Here is a 21,790-nt window from a genome sequence, read left to right as displayed (position 1 = left end):
GGATGGGGAAAAAAAAGAAATCGGGGAAATGTATTTTAGAGTTACTGAGAATGTCTTCATTTCAAAAGATTAATTATTCAAAACAAATAAACAAGCAATAACGATATCCAATTATTTTGGAAATGCAAGAGAAAATGTACTCATTAGTGACTGGGGCAATTAACAAAATAATTTTGAATCCCGTTCCATAAGATTGCATCAGTTTTACTTCTGTAGGCATGACGCATATAAAGAGATGTTACTGTAATAACACCAAGTAATTATTCACTCCTCATAGAGGAAACAAAACTTCAAAAGCAAAAAATAAAATAAAATCCTGGCTGAAGACCAATGTTCATCAATTGACAGATATATTACAGAAAAAGATGAAAGCGAAGAAAATTACTGCCATTATTCACCCATCACAGCATAAAATATACTTTATTAGCATGAAAGCTGCCATTTATACCTATTACAACAACAAAAGTCACACTTACTTAGCTAACAAAGCAACCCAAAGCATACACTGTACAAAAATAAGATATGAAAGATGAGAGGAGAAATGTTACTTTACAATTTAAAATGTGTTTTTTTTAAATCACACACAGCGGTTTGCTATGGTTCGATTAACTCAGCAACTTCTTAACACTTCACTAAAACTTACTGCCAGAGAAACATGCCGAGTATGTCAACAGCAATGGGTGGCCTCTTATTGGAGAGATATGGTGGAAAAATATATGGCCAAATTGTGCTTAGATTTTAACATACACTTTAAAATAAATATGTATTGTTAATTAATGTCAGGCTCAGGAAATCAGAAGCCGGGATAGAGTTCAAAAAAAGCATTATGAGTTTATTTCATGCAACTTACAGTAGATACATGAATCTACTAATGGTCAAAGGAAATTGGCGCAGATGAAGAGTAAATCGATTTCAACAGAGGTTGGACTCTCTTGCGAGGGCGTAAAAACTCCAGACTAATGATATGATTAATCCTGCTCTCTGGCTCAGCCAGATCATCTCCCACAATTAAGCTAGTAAACCTTCAGATTTTCAAGATGTTAAATGAAGTTGACTCACATGTACTACTGACACAGAAAGAAATCACTAGAAAATTACTAGTAATATACACTGCTCAAAAAAATAAATGGAACACTCAAAAAACACATCCTAGATCTGAACGAATGAAATACATTCTCATTGAATACTTTGTTCTGTACAAAGTTGTATGTGCTGACAACAAAATGAAATTGATTGTCAATCAGTGTTGCTTCCTAAGTGGGCAGTTTGATTTCACAGAAGTTTGATATACTTGGAGTTATATTCTGTTGTTTAAGTGTTCCCTTTATTTTTTTTTGAGCAGTATATTTCATAATCTAGGTCCATGATGGCAAATCTATGGCACGTGTGCTGGAAGTGGCACACAGAGCCATGTCATCCATTCCTCTTCTGGGTTTCCGGCACACACATGCACAACGGCTATCTAGTCTTCTGCTTACTGATATGCATGCACACACAGTGATCAGCTGGCCAGAAACCAGAAATCAGTCTACTGGCATGCACGTATGCCTACCAATAACCAGAAGACTAGCTGGCTGGTGCGCATGCATGCACTAGAAACCGGAGGTTCATTTCCTGGCACACACATACCCACTGGTCAGCTCCTCTTAGCATGTGTGCGCACAGGCCATGCCTGCATGCAACCCCTTGCCAGCCAACAGCATTGCTGCCAGTTGCTCTCCTGTGCCTAACCTGCCTGCCTTAGCATATTACCATCTGTAAAAAAAGATAGCTATACTAGCAACTCAAAATGATATCCCAGAAAATCACAACTGAATATAAAATATAAACCATCCCCCAATGAGGAAGAAAAGGGCAACAGGAAGACTGTTTTAATTGTACTTATAAATCATCCATTGCTATTATAAGAATCAGTGATGTAAATAGTAGTGTCTCCCAGAAAGTAATGTACTACATTTTTTTTTCTTCAACAATTATTTATTGAACACAATGAAACTTGCACACAAGAAAGAATTATGTTTCTTCTACCCTCCCTATTTTTCCACATAATCTCTGTCCCATTCTATGGCCTTCATCCTCCAGGGAGACACAAGGGGGTGCATGTCCTGTCGGTACCACTCCCTTGTTCTGGTCATGAAGCCATTTCTGCACTGTAATGGCCTCAAACTCTGTGCCCAGAGACTAACCGTACTTCTGTCGACTGCAGATTCCCCATAAACTGTACACAAATGTTTGTGAATGTTTCCAACAGTTTCTTTCTCCACAGTGAGAAATCCATTGACGACACTTACAGACGTCATTTCAAAACTCTGCTGCAGCAACGCTATCTGTCTGAAGAAACGCAAAATTTACACACGCACTCCTGACAATTCAAATAATGTATATGTAAAGTTTTGCATTCGTGCTATTACTGTAGGCTGAGAAAAAAAATGTGGTGCCTTACTTTCTGGGCAACCCTCGTATAAATTTTCTAAATGATAAAATAGTATTTAAAAATAAGCTATTTCAAAGGGATGCTTACTTTATTATTAAAGGAGATAATGCCTAACCTGCCTGCCTTACTGCCGTCAGGAAAGGCCTCAAAGCTGCGCTGCTGGGATCCACTTTGGAGGCCATTTGTGCCGAGAAAGTGGCACTGCCTCTTTGCAGAGACAGTAGCAGCTCCTCCTCCTGCCAGCCTAGGTTTGCCTTACGGAGGGGGATAAATGTCCTGGTGGTGGTGGAACATCTGTGGTGCCAGCAACTGCAGCCACCCTCGAGAAAAGCCCCGTTGGAGCGCTGATCAGCTGTGTGTATGAGGAGTGGGATGCCAGACTCTCAGCTGTGTGCCCAGGACGCCCGACAATCAGCTGTGCAGTTCAACAGAGCCGGTCAGGCAATTTCCAACATGGATTAGATTAGATTAGATTAGATTAGATTTATTGGATTTATATGCCGCCCCTCTCCGCAAACTCGGGGCAGCTCACAACAATAATAAAAAACAGTACATAATAACAAATCCAATGCCCACCAATCTAATTACAATTTAAAATTAATAAATTCATAAAACAGTCTTAATATATATAAAAAACAGGCACACAGTCAATCAGTCAAATGGCAAAACAACATGGGCAAGGGGGAGGTGTTTTAGTTCCCCCATGCCTGACGGCAGAGGTGGGTCTTAAGGAGTTTACGAAAGGCAGGGAGGGTGGGGGCAATCCTAATCTCAGGGGGGAGCTGGTTCCAGAGGGTCGGGGCCCCCACAGAGAAGGCTCTTCCCCTGGGTCCCGCCAGACGGCATTGTTTAGTCGACGGGACCCGAAGAAGGCCAACTCTGTGGGACCTAACCGGTCGCTGGGATTCGTGCGGCAGGAGGCCTGCGCCAGTGAGGCACATGGCTTGCCTACACAACTATGCTGGGATGAGGTCGCGGCTGCCTTTCCAGAGGCGGCTCCTCCTCCTCCTGCCAGTCTTGTGCTCCAGGCAGCATCCAACATGGCACACAATGCACACTTTGGCACATGATGACAAAAAGGTTAGCCATCACTGATCTAGCTGGTAATGTCTATTTTTCACAATTATTTCAGCATCCAGGAATTATAAACTGAATGCTAAGAGGGGTGGGAAGTAAGCCAAAAGAGAAGCACTGACTAGAAGAATTATATAGAAAAATTCTATTTCAACATCTTATCTTCTCTCACAGAATCACACATACAGTAAATATTTCTTTAAAATCTGATGAATTACGTTGAAGGAAAACCACATTAATAATCAATTCAATACCATTCAATACTGAATCCAAGTCATCCAGCTAAAGTAGAAAACAGACAGGGACTATTCACATATTATCCAATCCGAATTAATCATTCAAAGACAATAAGGACATTTTTCTGTGAACAAAACTATGAATGCTAAAAAGGATGCAGAAATATCTTAAGAGCTATAGTCAACAAACACATTTTTCTGGACTCAAATGGATCTTTTTACTGAACAAATTGTGAGTAAGCCAGTATAAACAGAAAGGCCACACAGACAACCAAAGAAAGCAACTATTTCCTATTCACAAGAGTAAATTCCTTGAACTTAAAAAAAAAGTTAGAAATAGTTTTCCTTTTTGTTTTCCTCTAGAGAATAAAGCAGAAGAAAGTACAGAGACTACACAATTTGTGTATAAAGCTTCTACACAATTAAAAGTAACTTTGTTCAACCCTGAGCTAGATATATTCTCTAGTATTGAAAAATGAATTTGCAATATTTAATTAAATATGGTATGTTACTGTATTATTTGAGTACATACTATGGGAAATATGTTTCCTAAAGAACGCTTGAAAAACTTTGGAAACTTTTGAATCCAAATTTTTTATTGTCTGGAAAAAAACTGACTTTGTTGCATAATGTTGCATCAGGATTGTAGATACAGTATTTGATTTTATTCTTGTTCTTTAATAAAAGAAGCCAAAGCCAAAAATGGTTGTTAATTAAATATTAATTAATTAAATATGGGCAACATTTAAATAGCATCTTGTTGTCACTATCATCTAGACATAGTAGATATGCTTTTAGTTTATTCAGTGAACAGTATTGTAAATGTAAGATAAATATATATTTAAAATCCTGTTTGTTTCTTTTGATTTTACCTTTTTTTCAGCCAGTTTGGAGATCTTTGCTCTGAAAGTTAAAGAAATACATTTAAAAATAAAGGAATAAAAGATTGGGTATTTCTTTTTCATTACACTTCTCCATCAAAAGGCAGTAAATTTTATGTAAAGATAAAGTAAAAATAATATTTCATCAATGTAACATTTATCTACCTACTTTTAATGAAATAAGTGGTTCTTACAATTCTTTGACAAGTAACATATGTAACTAGATCCTTTTAACTAATTACATTTAATAGAAACATACTTAATCCCTTTACTTAAAGAGGACTGTTACCCTTAGGACTTTTTATCATCCTATAGGGATTATCTGAAGTAATTCCAAAAGCAGCAGCATCAACAGCAAATAACATCTTCCTAGACTTGGCAATAACTAAAAATGGGATCACACGCCGTTGCAATCTTTCTTTTCTGGAACAATACAGTGCTTATTTTAAAGCATTTTATTTGATTTGGCTCCAAAAACACTGAGACTATCTTCTAACATTACGTGAACACTTGTCACAAAATTTATCTTATAACTGGATTTGAATAATAGGTACCTAAAGACACGGATGCTGAGGCTCAGTGGCTAAGATACTGAGCCCGTTGATCAGAAAGTCGGCAATTCAGCAGGTCGAATCCCTAGCACTGTGATGGAGAATCTATGGTATGCGTGCCATAGGTGGCATGCGGAACCATATCTGAGGGCACACAAAGCGTTGCCCTATGCCAGATCCAGCGTGAATGTGCATAATGGCCAGCTGATTTTCGGCCTTCCAGAGAATGGGGGAAGGCCGTTTTCACCCTCCCCAGGCTTCAGGAAAGCCTCCAGAGCCTGTGGATGGCAAAAAATGGAGCCAACGGGCCTACCGGAAGTTTAGAAATGAATTTCTGGTAGTTTAGTTTAGTTTAGTTTGTGTTTGTGTTTGTATTTATTAGATTTGTATGCCGCCCCTCTCCGAAGACTCGGGGTTGCTAACAACAATATAAAAAGACAATGTAAACAAATCTAATATTAAAAGACAATCTAAAAAACCCCAATTTAAAGAACCACTCATACATACAAGCATACCATGTATAAATTCTATAAGCCTAGGGGAAAGGGAAATTTCAATTCCCCCATGCCTGACGACAGAGGTGGGTTTTAAGGAGCTTGCGAAAGGCAAGGAGGGTGGGGGCAACTCTGATATATGGGGGGAGCTGGTTCCAGAGGGTCGGGGCCGCCACAGAGAAGGCTCTTCTCCTGGGTCCCGCCAAACGACATTGCTTAGTCGACGGGAGCCGGAGAAGGCCAACTCTATGGGACATAACCGGTCGCTGGGATTAGATTTGTATGCCGCCCCTCTCCGAGGTCCATTTTTTGCCCTCCCGTGATTCAGTAGGTTTTCCTGAAGCCTGGGGAGGGAGAAAAATAGCCCAATGGGCCTACAGGAAGCCTCTGGAGTGAGGCCTGAGCACATGCGTGAGGCCAGCAGGATGTGTGTGTGAACGAATGTATGGGGGGGTGAGGGCACTGCATTATGGGTGTGGACATGGGCGCGCGGCCCTTGAGCACTTGCCCTAGTGCCACGTAACACAGTGAGCTCCCATTACTTGTCCCAGCTTCTGCCAACCTAGCAGTTCGAAATCACATAAAAAATGCAAGTAAAAAAATTAGGACCACTTTGGTGGGAACGTAACAGTTCTCTGTGAGCCTTTGGCATTTAGTCATGCCAACCACATGACAATGGAGACATCTTCAGACAGTGCTGGCTCCTCAGCTTAGAAACAGAGATAAACACTCAAGGCACCTTCTTTCACCTATGGTGGTTATGTCCAGAGACAAGAAAATACTGGAAAAAAATAAATAATTGGTTGTGTCAAATAACAAATACAGAAATAGAATATACGCCAGAATTTTTTCTATTGGGTATTATGAGAGGTAACTATTCTAAAAATGTAAAATATTTAAGCTTGCATATTACAACAGCTGCAAGGATTGTATTTGCACAGAACTGGAAAAATCCGCAAATACCTGAAGACAATGAGATCATCAAGAAAATATACGACTGTGCAGAGATGGACAGATTGACAATGGAACTTAATAATCGAAAAGAATCGGACTATTATGAAACCTGGACAAAATGGTACCAATGGACAAAAAAAAGAAACTTAAAAGAAGCATTGAAATAAAACATCAAGAAATCTAAAAGTAATTAGAAGACAATGTCGATAGGAATGTATATACGATGTAGATTCATCTGTAAATATGACTATGTACTTTTTTTAAAAAGGAAAAAATTAATAAATACATATTTAAAAAAAAGAAACAGAGATAAGCATTGCCCCTAGAGCGGAAATGACTAGCACATATGTGTGGGGTTAACCTTTATACCTTTACTTAAAAACAGCTAAAGAAATGTGGTTGATCAAATGTATAACATTAAAAAAGAACTGTTTAAATATTCAGTTTTAGATATTTTCACACACACATTGATAAAAACAGCAAAAAAGCAACAAAACAAAACTACATACATACATACAATTATTTTATTCTGTTTTCTAACTTTGTGTTTAACTGCAGCAAGCAGTTAATACAAGTTATATGACCTATTACCATCTAAAAAAAAAGATAGCTATACTAGCAACTCAAAATGATATCCCAGAAAACCACAACTGAACATAAAATATAAACCATCCCCCAATGAGGAATAAAAGGGCAACAGGAAGACTGATTTAATTGTACTTATAAATCATCCATTGCTATTATAAGAATCAGTGATGTAAATAGTAGTGTCTCCCAGAAAGTAATGCACTACATTTTTTTTCTTCAACAATTATTTATTGAACACAATGAAACTTGCACACAAGAAAGAATTATGTTTTTTCTACCCTCCCTATTTTTCTACATAATCTCGGTCCCGTTCTACGGCCTTCATCCTCCAGGGAGACACAAGGGCGTGCATGCCCTGTCGGTACGACTCCTTGTTCTGGTCACGAAGCCATTTCTGCACTGTAATGGCCTCAAACCTCTGTGCTCAGAGACTAACCGTACTTCTGTTGACTGCAGATTCTCCATAAACTGTACACAAATGTTTGTGAATGTTTCCAACTGTTTCTTTCTCCACAGTGAGAAATCCATTGACGACACGCTGCTTGTAAAATACACCACTTACAGACGTCATTTCAAAACTCTGCTGCAGCTACGCTATTTGTCTTAAGAAATGCAAAATTTACACACGCACTCCTGACAATTCAAATAATGTATATGTAAAGTTTTGCATTCGTACTATTACTGTAGGCTGAGAAAAAAATGTGGTGCCTTACTTTCTGGGCAACCCTCGTATAAATTTTCTAAATGATAAAATAGTATTATTTAAAAATAAGCTATTTCAAGGGGATGCTTACTTTATTATTAAAGGAGATTATGAAGCAAATATATTTCGGGGTCATCTATTTTTATCCCACACTCTCCCCCACCACAAAAAAAGGACAGGTATAGTTTTTGTATGTGTGACTGTGCCCATACATACATCTTCAAAAGCCAGTGTTAACTCCTGGCAACTGTAGTTCTCTTGGCAAGGTTTTCAGAAGTGGTTTGCCATTGACTGCTTCTTAGGCTTGAGAGAATGACTGGCCCAAAGTCACCCAGATGGATGTAAGGGGTAAGAATTCGCAATATCTCAGTTTCTAACCTGGTGCTCTAACCAGTACAGTATATCAATCTGTCTGTCACCCAATCATTACATATTTGATTCATAATGTCTTATAAATATGGATCCTAAAATTAATTCAGCCAATCTTAATGGATTACAGATTACAGTAAATGTATTATCATTCTTTTACATTTATAATCCACCAAAATTCATTAATAGTGTCTCTGTATCTTTCCCTCTTCCAGAAAGATACAGTATTTTACAGTAATTCTATATGTACTGTATATAAATACTGACAAACTAATTTATCAGCACACAACAGAGAAAATCTCCCAAGTAGCTACCATAAAGGAGAAGAAAAGATAGGAATGCAGCCCCACAGGGATTGCTCAGTGAGACTTTAATTCATCCAGCATTTATCCATATGTTTGCAACATCTGACATTCTAACGATCAGCCATTCTATGATATGCTAGTGTTTGCATAAAAATGCAACATGCAGACTGGCTTCTATTAAGCCAATTATTATCCAATGTATAAGATTTCACAACAAAAGCTTTGAGAATGAAAGTAACAGGAAACAAAAACAATCTGCTTGACACCACAAGAATTGCTTCCTGATGCAAACCCTAAGGCCACAAAACAGAGCTGCTTTTCCCATCTTATTTCACTCGACAAATAAATAAATACATCCAAAAATGTACGCATGAAAACTTATCTAAAGAACATAACTGTTCCTTTTCTGGTGCCTTCTATATGTTTAATATTTTTCCCAAAATAGCATATTGAATATGTAATTCAGATTAAGACTTACTGCTCTATGATTGTCAGAACTAATTTATATCCAAAGCTGTGTAATCCTTTAAAATATCTAAACTATATATAGGTTTTTTTTAAAAAGAGTATACAACTCAGTATCATGACTATCACAGGCAAACATTTTCTAATTTGGTTATTCAGGAGAGCATGAAAAAGTTTCCTATTATTTTTTGGACTGTATTATTTTTATTTTGGATTGTATAATTTTATTAAAATTTAAATTTATAGGCCGCCCTTCTCCAAGTGGACTCAGGGCAGCTTACAAAAATAAAAAGACAGAATAATAAAATATAGTTATAAAAATACAATTTAAAACACCAATATTAAACATTCAAACTTCATGCATTCATAGCTACTGCCCGGAGCAGAATATAATGCTCAATGGCCCCAGGCCTGCCAGCAGAGCCGTGTTTTTAAAGTCTCTCGAAAGGCTATGAGGGTAGGGGACATATGAAACTCCGGGGGGAGTTGGTTCCAGAAGACCAGAGCCGCCAGAGAAGGCCCCGCCAGGCGACATTGCTTGGCTGACGTCTGTGGGCTCTTATCGGTCACTAGGATGTATAAGGCAGAAGATTTTCCCACAGGTTATCAATCCACCTTTGGCAACCCCAGAAATGTTGGATTCAGATAATTCACAAGATAAATCAAGTACAGTATTGCCTGAAATATTCTATTAAAATTAAGACTGAATTAAGATGTCATCTAGATAGCACTGGACACATACGGGTATGACTCAACACTGCGGCCAGAACTGCTTTTTGTAAACGCTCTACGGACTGAAGAGAGGCCGAACGGCATTGCCCTATATTGACAGTGAGCTCCAGTGAACTGTAATCTCAGAAATTGCCAACAGTGTGGTACAATAGGCACATTGGAAGAGAGGAAGATGCCCTGCCTAACACCTTCTAAGATGGTAGAAAGTGAATGTATCTTAAACAGTTTATAAATGACAAAATGGTTAAGTCATTTAAGATCAAGGACTGTTCCCCATCTCCCCCGCCCTGAGGTCTTTGGGATGACAAACAAGATCTAATAGAATCCCTGTCTGCATTGCTCCTCTGGGATGGCCTTGACGGCATGGATATCCAGCAAATGCTAAATAGCTGTTTCCATGAGGATCCTCTTGGCCTGTACTTGAGAGACCAGAAAGTGGAGACAAAACTTTGGGGGAATAGAGTGAAATTCAAGAGAGAGCCCTGATCAAATGGTCTCTTGAACCCAAGCGTTCAAAGTGGACTCCCCCTATCAGCCCACAAAATAGGTCAACCAACCTCCAATGAGGTGCTCGGAGATGCACTCAATGAGGGCGCCGGACATCCTCCTCCTCGAAAGGGCCATTTCAATTTAAAGGGACGTCTCCAAAATGGGCACCGCAAACTCCGATCTCCAGCTGGACAGGATCAAAGGAGCCAATTGTCTGGGCGGTTGACAGGTCAGACCGGAGATCCTTCCCCTGGTCTCAGACAAGTAGCAAGACAAGACAAGTCCTTCACGCTGCCCTCCAGTTCAACCCCCGAGTTTAAAATGGCTTGCTTTTTTTTGTAGTTATGTCTCTAAATACAGGCAAAGATGACGAATCCAAAGAAATCAGATTTTTATGTTAATAAAGGATAGAGTCATGATATTAGAAGGAATAAGAAATCTCATGGTGGATATAGCAATCGAATTTCACCAAGTGTAAAGGAGGAATGCATGACACAACCATCCTCACTGAGTGACTGAGTGAAAAAGTCGTCAAGCATAGTAATGAGAGTGGCACCTAAACAGCTTTGACAGACTCAGTCCAATCAGAAAGCAGACGGATTTAACCCAATCCTGAATGCTATATCCACTATGAGGGAGAATGAGTATTTCTACAGATAATTGATGCACTGTAGCATGCTGATCCATTACTAAAAGCATAATGTGGAGTTATATTACATTATAAGTTATCAGAGATATACTTTAAAGATAAAGCTTGCAATGGAAGATTCAGTTTATCAATTAAATTTCTAAGAAGCTTAATGATTGACTCTTAGCTAACAAACAAGCCTTAGTACTATAAACATATTATATTTCAGTTGTTTGAAAAACCGAATTTTTTTTTTAAGTGACCTTAGGGTATGAAATGTGCCGAGGTGGCGCAGTGGGTAGAGTGCAGTACTGCAGGCCACTAAAGCTGACTACTAGATCTGCACTGGCTCAAGGTTGACTCAGCCTTCCATCCTTCCGAGGTGGATAAAATGTGGACCCAGATTGTGGGGGCAATAGGCTGGCTCTGTTAAAAAGTGCTATTGCTAACATGTTGTAAACTGCCCTGAGTCTAAGGAGAAGGGCGGCATAAAAAATCAAATCAAATCAAATCAATAAATAAATATTATATTCAAAAGCAAAGTGTCCTATTCTAAAATAAGGTTTAAAATACTTATTTTAAATAAAAGTTTCCCAGTTTTTTTGAAAGAAACATTTTTCAGGAAAGTAGCATGGATAATCCCTTTAGAAACAAGATTGTTTCTTCTTGTGGGTCCTCAGAGATGAACACATACATTATACCTTAACTTCTTTTTTAAACAAGATACCACTAGGATGAGTGACAAGAGATGGGCTTTTATTTAAACAATTTTACACACAGCTATTTATTTTATTCTGCATGAAGCAGCTTTATAGATATTCCTGGTATGTAAGATAACATCTGTGTAACAAGCACCTGCTTTTAGTTAAGGGGTTTGAAGCATTTTCAACTGTGAGATTTTCAGTCTCAAATGGTTATTGCATTTCTCTGCTTGTCTTTGCAGAACAATATCCAATATCACACCTCAGGGAAAGCATTTTTTTTTTTGTTCAGGCTTATATACTCACAAGTAACTTCAAACGTCTAGCTCTTTCTTGGGAAAATTTAACTTATGCTACCCACACTTTTTCCTGAGTGTATAAATCAGTCCAAACTTCCCAAACAACATTCATTAGAGTGTCATGCGAAGGTAACATCTGCTAAGTATTTTGGGGCAGAAAGGTAGGTAGAAATGGAATAAATAACCCTTAAATAATTCACCCCTAATAATAAAGATCAAGGTTTGTAACAGAACATTTTGGTGCCTGGCACCTTGCCCTTGGCAGGTAAGAATTTTGCTTTGGACAATAGTTTTTTACCCATTTTTTCCATTCTGCTTGTGTTTACCATGTGCCAGATAAATATTATTTAAGCGGGTTCCCTCTTGTTATAATAGTTTATGTGACAAGTATAAATAGATTTTGAAGAGATTTATCTAAGTATTCTCAATTTTTAGTCCAGCAAAACAAATTTAAAAGAGAGTTTTAAAAACATTAAAATTCTAAAATATCATGAAGTACAATATGAAGAGCAGCTGGAAACTGAAGATAAAATTTGTAGTATGTAGTATGGATGTGATAAATGCTCAGGACAAGTTATTGTAAAATTAATAAGTTCGAATCTTGGCCAGGACTACTGTTAGCTTAACTTAAGTTACTGAAATGAACAATATTTTTTCCTAGCAAAAAAGCACTAATACTGGATACTTCTTTTATTAGGATTTTAAAGTCCACTGGCTAGAAGTGCCAAATAGGACTTGAGAACTGAAGGAAAAAACTAAATGACTCTGTACAATCACGCTGGATCATATTAAAAGCTTGTCAAGTCTACCATTGCAGTCTTATACTTTTAAATTTGAATCTGCATTTCTCATACTGAAGTGGGCTTATATTTTCATCATTAATGGACACTTAGAGATGCTATCTATATTGCTGTAACTATTGAAATACTAATTGCATTGGCTTTATATTTCAGCATGGGTCAAAGGGGAAGACTTTTTATCTTAAGTCTTACAGGGAGATTTCTCAGTAACAGAAATTATGCAAATATACCTGCAGGGCTTTGAAACAGATACTTAGTAGGGATCATGTTTTACAAATGAAAGTAGAAATACTGTAGTTTCTAGTTCAATTCTAGTTCTATTATTTTTAATCAAATGTATTGTTGGGATAAATACATGTTCAGCATTAAACAAAAAATTAAAATTAAAGTAAATTAATAAAAATAAATGTAAAAGAAAACAAAAAAATAAGCAAATTCAAAGGGCAGACCATTTTTCTGTCATCTGTTTTCTGTTTCTACTTCCTCAGAGTTTTTGTTTTGAGTGAGGTGACATACAAATTTAATAAATTATTATTAACTTCAAGGGTGAATAATGTTAATGTTCAGCAACATGTAAACTTGTGGTTCAGTATATATAACAATATGCCTGCTTGAATGTTGAAAGCACTATATGGTAAAATATTTTGCATGTTATATGTTAAAGGCAGTATAATCCAAAATAGTGACATTTAATATGACTATAGTTTTTAAAAGATACTACTACATCACTGTGACAAGAAAGAGATGATACAACACCAGGGATGGGCAATTAATTTTGCCATGGGGCCACATGAGAAATTGGGATGGTTTTAGAGGGCCAGACTAATATAATTAACTCAGCTCTACTCAATACTGTAAAGATCCAGACCCTGGCCTGACCTAAACACCCAGACCTACTCTACAGACCCCTAATTGTTTGCTTTATGGCAACACGGTGCACCACAGTCACTGCGCTGGAGTGTTTGCGTGGTTTTTGTGCTCAGCCGCTCTCGGTAGGAGGTCGGGATCTGCTCCAGTGCGAGGATGAAAGAGCTCACCGCGTCTACCAGGACTCCTCCAGTTCCTGCTTTCCTCATGATTCATCAGGAAAGCAGGAACCAGAGAAGTCCCGGCAGATGCGGTGAGCTCTTTCATCCTCGCACTGGTGGACCCCGACCTCTGTGGACCAGTCATAGATAGCGTGCAGACCGATCACAGACAGCGGGTGGGCCGGATGCGGCCCACGGGCCGTCCCTTGCCCAGGTCTGCACAACACAATCATTCCATCCCATCAGGTGCCACTCTGCAGCAGTCACACAAAAAGGTTGGCTATTTAAACCCACCAGAGTAATAGGGAAATGTTTGTTTCTCTATGGTCTCCATAATTTTCCCAAATAAGACCATGGTAAGGATCAACAGAGCCATCATATGGCTGTCAAATATTGTTCTACTAAAAGCTTGGAGCTTCTGGGCTTGGATTGTTGAGTTGGGCTACATGCAGGTAGGAAGGGCCAATGGCAGCAAATGGCCCATCTAGTAAACCAGAGAAGTGTTGGAACTGATTTTATTATCCCACTAGGCTTTTGAGACATCACCACTGGAAAGATCAGCAAAATATCCACAAAACATCCTATCGGAGAGAATGCTCTGAAAAGAAGTTAAAATGGGTTTTGTCCCAACTGTAAAAAGAGTAATACAGCTGTTAATATTCATACAACACCATTCTACTTCCTATTTATCTGTTGTATACCCTATGTTTGCTAAAACAAAGGACTTGATGATGACACCGTTAGGCATTGAAATGGAAATGAAAAAAAGTTATCTTAGCAGATGCTCCCTTCTCACCCTGTACTAATATAAAACTACTTTGTTTTGTAGTTCCAATTCACGCAACTACCCAGAGAGAAGTACAAAAAAAATATATCAATACAGATAGTCCTCAATTTACAATCACAATTAAGCCCAAAATGTGGTCTTTTGTTAAGTGAGTTTTGCTTCATGTTACAACTTTTCTTGCCACAGTTAAGTGAAATCACTGAAGTTGTGAAGTTAGTAACTCAGTTGTTAAGCGAATCTGCTTTTCCCATTGACTTTGTCAAAAGGTTGCAAAAAGTGATAATATGACCCTGGGACACAGCAACCAATTTAAATGTGAACCAGATGCCAAGCTTCGGAGTTTTGATCACATGACCATGCGGATGCTACAAAGATTTTAAGTGTGAAAGTGGTCATAAGTCACTAAAGTGCCTTTGTAACTTTATTCAGTGCTTTGAACAGACCTTATGAAAGGACACTAAGTCAAGCATTACCTGTACTCTGTCTGGTTTGCATGTTCCGAGGGATCAGAAAAAGATAGCAAACCCCCCCGAAAAGTTGGACTGGGGGTGAACCTCAATAGATGGCTCACAATGATGACTTTTAATGCTGTCTTTCAGCATTAAACTTAGAGGAACTCAGAACAGGGTTATCTTATGCAGTGGTTAGCTTGCTTGTGGCTTTGCAGCATGAATACAGATGCTGTGATTCGTCAACCACAACTTATAACTGTGCATTGTGAGAACCCAGGTAACTGTGGCTTAATCAAGCAAATAAAACATGGTTTAAAATGAACGGTGACTAGTCACTAACTTACATTGAATAATAATAATCCCTAATAATAATGGATACTTGGAGGATTTACATATAATCTTAATAATATGCAAGTAACTGTGGGAATGGAAATTTCAATCTGTCAAGATCTGTGGCATGAGATTTCAACTGCTACAGAGACTTGAGAATTTAATTTTTGAAAAAAAGCAAATTTAATTTTTTTGCTATGTGGAAATTATTTTGATAATTTACTCAAAACACTACATTCTACTAATGCTAAAACAATTTTCTGTTGAATAAGAATTCAGGATATTTTTTAAACAAATAAACTACATGTGACTCACTTTAAACACTAAAAGAATATGCAAAAATATTTGGAAACACTGGAGAACTTTCTCATGTTTCTTATAATTCAGTTTGATAGCAAAAATAGCACTTTGCATAAAAGCAATGATCTTAATTACAAAAATTCAACAGAATATTATTTCAGTATTAAATGTTTAAACCACCAACTGATAAAATTATAAGTTAAAATCATTTATTAACATTTATATTTTGCTGCACCACAGGTTGTTTCACACTAAAGTAACATTTTATTCATTTTTTCATGTTGTAAATCTTAACATGAGGAGCATATTAAAGTCATTACTGCAATAGCCCCTCCACAGTACATATACCTTTCCCCAAGGATATAGGATTTACTCAATTCAAAGAACTGCGGAATGAAAAGATATGATTTCTGTACGGAACAGGAAACCCAAATCATATTTACACTCAGCCAGAATCTTGAAGGCAAGACTGTTGAAGTCTTTCTCTTGAATATATCCATTTTACAAATAACTGGCAACATTACAACTGGGATGCCCCTGAATTTTATTTTACATTAACACGGCTATGTAACCTTAGACAATATACCCTTTTCAACCTTATCTACTTCACACTGTTTTACAGAATATAAAAGAGAATATCCTTACTTGTGTATTTCACATATCTCAATACCAGATTAGTTCCAAAGTAGGTAAATTAAGGCTAAGAACAGTATAATGCAGTCTTCATTATTTCAGCAAAGCTTTAATATTGGCATGGCAGTAGCCCAATTCTCTCTCATATAAAAATAAAAACAAACACTCCATATGCCGAATTATTTTCAGGTGCAACCATATTTTTATCATATTTGCTTTATTTCCTTGATAGCAATCCTTTGATCTTAGTTCCCTAGCACCACTTTACCCAATGAATATTTTGTATCTGTAAACAGGAGAGTATTAATTCGGTAAGAAAAAAATGCATATTATCTCAGACGATCACACATTAACTACCTTAGATTTAAATCAACTCACACACTTAGCAGCCAAAGAGTAAACATGTACAGCATTAATCTAGCAATGTACATACATATTAGCCAGATACTCCCCAATATACGAAGTTGTAACAGTCATTTTAGCTGAAGCAGTGTGGTTGAAGTATATTTGTTGTTGTTAGTTGCAAAGTTGTGTCCAACCCATCACAACCCCTTAGACAATATTCTTCCAGTCCTTCCTGTTCTCTACAATCCCCCGGAGTACATTTAAGTTAGATGACTGCTTCAGTGACTCTATCCAGCCACCTCATTCTCTGTCGTCCCCTTCTTCTTTTGCCCTCAATCTTTCCCAGCATGAGGCTCTTAACCAGTGACTCCTTCCTTCTCATTAGGCAGCCAAAGTATTGAGTATTTGAGTTTCATCTTCAGGATCTGGCCTTCTAAAGAGCAGTCAGGATTGATCTCTTTTAGGACTGACCAGATTGATCGCCTTGCAATCCAAGGGACTCACGAGAGTCTTCTCCAGCATCATAGTTAAAAGACCTCAATTCTTTGGCACTCAGCCTTTCTTATGATCCAACTTTCACAGCCATACATTGCAACTGGGAAAACTATATATACACACTTTTATTGCAGGGTAATTAACCAATATTTAAGCTATGACATCATGAAAATGGTCTGCTATAGGCAAGACAAGGTTAAACTTGACCAAATACACAAAGATTCGGTTTTAATTTGTTCAGGATGTGATTTACCATATTTTTCAGAGTATAAAATGCACCTTAGTTTTGGGGGAGGAAAATAGAGGGGGGGAAATCTGGCTACCAGATATTCATCTGGCTTGCTTCCTTAGTCTGGACAGCTTCAGCACATTATTTTATCCCCTGGTTCACCTTATTCAGAGAGAGTAACAGTGAAAGAGCTTGCATGCTGAGAAGAGCTGGGAACATCGTTAGCACCTGGTTAGGGCTAGAAAGAAACATTCGGAGCAAGTAGAGAAATGAAAAAAAACTTAGGGCTTGGAAAACATTCTTTGCAGAGAGTAATAATGAAAGCGCCTGCAAGGTAAGAGCTGGGAAGATCATTAGCACCTAGTTAGGGCTGGAGGGAAAAGCTTAGAAAAAAGCTACATTCAGAGTATAAGATGCACCCAAATTTTCAGCCTCTTTTAGGGAGGAAAAAGGTGCTTCTTATACTCCAAAAAATATGGTAACTCCTTTGCTTACTCAAAAAACCAAGCATGCTTGTAAATCTACCTTCATTACTAGATGCCAAACTGCTTGTTAGTTATGTAGAACTGATATCTAAGATTGTCTACTATAACATGTTCAATGGAATGGATGTCTTTCAGCTTGTGAAATCAAGATTCACAGATCAAATTATGTTCACCACTTTAATTGGGCTGACAATGGTTACTTGAAAAATCTTCACTCAAAAGCAACTTGTCAGCACTTACAATCTCAGAAAATGAACTAAACAAACTATGGGGGGGGGGGGATCTGGAAGCCCTTATCTTTTAGATTTCAGCATGTCCATTGAACAAGTAAGTATATATAGATGTTTTTGGGGGGGACCAGGGGTGGGCTGCTGCCTGGACAGGGGGGGAAATGCTGTGGGATAGCGAAAATGGAGCTCCACCCCAGAGCAACCAATTTGCACTGAAATATGTTGAAAGAAAATGCAGGGCGTCCTGCATAAGCCACGCCCACAGTGTGGTAGTAAAATTTTTGGTAGCCCTTCACTGTGGGGACGGTTACTCATCTCCTAATACTGCAGTATATGTTTGCATTAATTTAAATATTTGGGATCGGAGTTTTCATTTTTAGGTGTTGGTTTATATTCCTTCTGCTTTATCTTAAACTCTAGGTGTGTGTTTTCTTTTGAAAACAACTTGGAAGCCTCAACTACTGTACCTCTAAAATATGATTTCCAGAATATTAAGTAATGTAGATTATTTTAAAAGGATTCCACTGCTGCTTATTCACTGGTAACAATTTTAAAAGCTTATCTTCTAAATCCCAAGTGATTTAAGATCCAAACTGTTCCCCATACAAGTCAGTCCAAAACTTTTACTTAAAAAAAAAAAAAAGGGCTCATTCTCTATTGGGCATTAGCTAAGTAAAAAGAAATGCCTTCAGTTCTTTTTGGCACCAAGTTGTTTTTCGCTATTTCAATACTTTAAAAACTGTAACTTATTTTACTTACACTTTAAACTGCCGTTTTGTTGAATTTTACAGAAACAATCTGTACTAAAAATATAAAAATGTACAATTGCTATAGCTTTTAAAATTTTGTGATTGATTGGTATCCTTTTGAAATCTACTAAAAGAGGCATACATTCCCCCCCCCCTAAGACAAATGTGTAAGATTGTGTTTTTTTCCAAATTTACTAAGCTGAGTGTGAGCAGTTTACATGTAGCTCCAAATAACCTCTCACCCAGACCCAATACAGTTCAGCCCCATCAATGTTATTCTTAGGTTGCCTTGAATTGCGGCATAGGCCTCGATGCAGTCCTGTGAACATTTTCTGGCAATAAATCTTTCTGAATATAATGAGTCTGATTTGGCACTTCGCGAGTACAGTAATCTCAAACAAAATCTGATGTCAAAAATTCCTGTCTAGTATCATTCTGAAATGTACACTTTCCCTTTCCTTTATTGTGGTGCCAACACACTTGCGCTTCCAGGTTTCTTTGTGTCACCTCTTGAGACTTGCACCACCCAAAAGCAATTTACTCCGCCACAATCTTCCAGGGGAACCAGTTTAAGTTTCCTCTGACTTTGTCAACTTCAGAGCAGCATTTCCCCAACTCCATCGCTTCTAACTAAATTTTCCCACTCTTTTAATTGAATCGAATCCAACGGGACACCTCATCTGCCTTTTTCATTCTGCTTCAGCCCAAAGCTGAAGGGGGGAAGAAAGCAAAAAGACAGAAACTCTCAGGGATAAGTAATAAAGGCCTAGGCTAGACTGATTAGTTAAATGTTGTCAGTGTCTCATTTTGATTTTTAAAGATGCAAATCCAGGTGATTATTTAGGAATCCACAACCCCACCTCCCTCCCCAAAGGGTTACCCTCAAGGGCGGATTCCCATTGTCACTGTGCAGTTTCGCTTCTTCATGCATGCGTCCCAGTGTGGTTTTGCTCCTGCGCATGCGCAGAAAGCAAAATCTCTTGAGGGAACATGTGTGTGTGAGATTTCAGCCATTTTTTTGCTTCTGCGCATGCATTTTGGAATTTTTGCACATGGCATTTTGCTCTCTGCACATTCACAGAAGCAAAAACATGCTGGGAGGAAACAAGCTGCGCACGCAGCACAACTTTTGCTACCGATGCACCGTCCTCAACAGTACTAGTAGCAACCCACTACTGGCTACCCTACAAGCTTTGCTCCCTCAGATCTCTGAAGCCTCTCCATCACTCTGGGAAGACAGCTAGCAAGCAAACCAAGTTGAAATCCTGGTTTGCTCCGACTGAAACGTCCACTTCCAACGTTGTTCAATGCAAGACAAGGAAGGCCGAGGATGAATAAGGAAGGCCGAGGCCCTTCTGCAGCATTAAAAAAAGGAAAAAGAAAAAGAAAAGCAAACAAGCGGGAAAAGCTGAAGGGATCCTAAAGAGGAGCCGAGGCGGAAAAACAGGCCTATTTATTATTTGTTGTTTATTGGATTTATACGCCACACACGCTCTTTATTTATCTGCCTCACAACTTATATTTATACGCCTCACAACTCCTCACACCGCTGTTCCCAATCCTTGAATTTTCCCGCCGGCGCTTAGTAGCTAAAAAGTGTTCAGCCATCACCCGAAGGCGCTGCAACACCGAGCGCGGGGCAGGCTCACTTCTGGGCATGTGCAGAGTATTTTCGCCTCGCCGTGGAGCACGAACGAAGAGCCTTTCAAGGCCAAAAAAAAGAAAAAAGGCGCGGAGGGCAGGCCGGATTTTTTGGGGATACGGAAACCTCGCTCGGCCAACAATCGCCCAGAGTCCTTCGGGAGTTGGGCGGCATATAAGTACGACCAATAAATAAAACAATAAATAAATAATTACCGGAGGGGGGGGGGGAAATCAGGGGATCGGAACAGATCGGAGCCTTCAGCGGCATCCCAAAGGATTTTTTTTTTAGAGCGGACTCGGTAGCAAAAACAAAACAAAACCGCGAAGAAGGGAGGCAAGCAACAAACCACGATGCAACGCAGGCCCTTAAATGCCAGTCAATCCCTCGTTTGGCGAAAGCCTCGTTTGCAATCCCCCCGGTTGCAAAGAAAACTACCCGCATGGCGTTCGGAGAGGTTCTTTTCTCACGTGCGCTTGACTCGCCCGACCCTTCCTAGCATCCCGGGGAAAAGATTTTGAACCCAAGCCTCCCAAGTAGGCTCGAGCTCCAGAACTACTGGGCAGTCAGTCTTACTTAACAAGACACGCAACTTTCTTGCTCGCTCTCCTCTCTGCGTGCAACACGTTTCTCCGGCGCTCGATTGCTGGAAAGTGGGCAAGAGAGCCCGTCGAGTGTCACCACCACCCTACGCGAAAAAAAGCCGCCTTTTTTTAAACCGATCCACCCCCGAAACTTAAAATCCCGCCGCTTGCACCCTCGGAACGAGGCGAGCGGGGAAGAAGCGCGGACCAGCTCTTCTCCACCGGGGCATCTTCAGCCTCGGGAACGGGAGGCGGATGGGCTGGGCTGGGTTTGGCTTACCTGGCGCGGCGGGTTCGGCCAGGCTCCGGCTGTGCAGCCACAGGAGCAGCTGGAGTAAGAAAGGGCTCCTTTTCCAGCTGCCCGGATGGAGCCGCCGCCGCTGCTGCATTCCTGAGCCGGCTCCTCGTCCCTCGCTCGCTATTCCAACATCCAGGAATCCCCGAGCCCGGTGGCTGGGTTTCGCTCGCTCGCCCGTCCGTCTCCTCCGCCGGACTGTAAAACTGGCCTGCGGGCGGGCAGTAGGCAGGCTGCCTTCGCTGGCCTCCCTCGCTCCCTCAGCCTCCTGGCTTGTCACTTTCTTGCAGCTCCGCTCCAGACCGCCCCAGCCCGAGCCAAGGCAGCCCCCGCCGCCTGGAAGGGGCCGGCCAGTCCGCCCTGTTCCGACCCTCCAGCGCCCCCTGCTGGAAGCAGCCTGGGACGCGCTTTCTCTACCTGGAAGAGCAGCGGCGTCTCTCAAAGTAGAATAGGTCAGAACAGAATAGAATAGAATAGAATTCTTTATTGGCCAAGTGTGATTG

At 39.4% G+C, this 21,790-nt stretch overlaps 1 protein-coding gene across 2 annotated transcripts in view; it reads right to left on the bottom strand.

Annotated features, from left to right (window-relative positions):
- The window catches only part of ROR1 (receptor tyrosine kinase like orphan receptor 1), a 231,913-nt gene extending 210,330 nt beyond the window's left edge, over positions 1-21,583 (bottom strand). The window contains exon 1 of one of the 2 annotated variants that reach the window (XM_070746072.1): positions 21,273-21,583. In XM_070746072.1, the coding sequence (XP_070602173.1) occupies positions 21,273-21,381 (109 nt within the window). In that variant the 5' untranslated portion in view covers positions 21,382-21,583. The remainder of the gene's footprint in view (positions 1-21,272) is intronic. The other variant, XM_070746071.1, reaches the window with a different exon arrangement.
- Between the last annotated feature and the right edge of the window lie 207 nt (positions 21,584-21,790).

This window comes from Erythrolamprus reginae, chromosome 3 (genome assembly GCF_031021105.1).
Source record: "Erythrolamprus reginae isolate rEryReg1 chromosome 3, rEryReg1.hap1, whole genome shotgun sequence".
Classification (NCBI taxonomy): Eukaryota; Metazoa; Chordata; class Lepidosauria; order Squamata; family Dipsadidae; genus Erythrolamprus; species Erythrolamprus reginae.
Note: the sequence above shows the minus strand (reverse complement) of the source record. Positions and strands in the feature narration are given on the sequence as shown.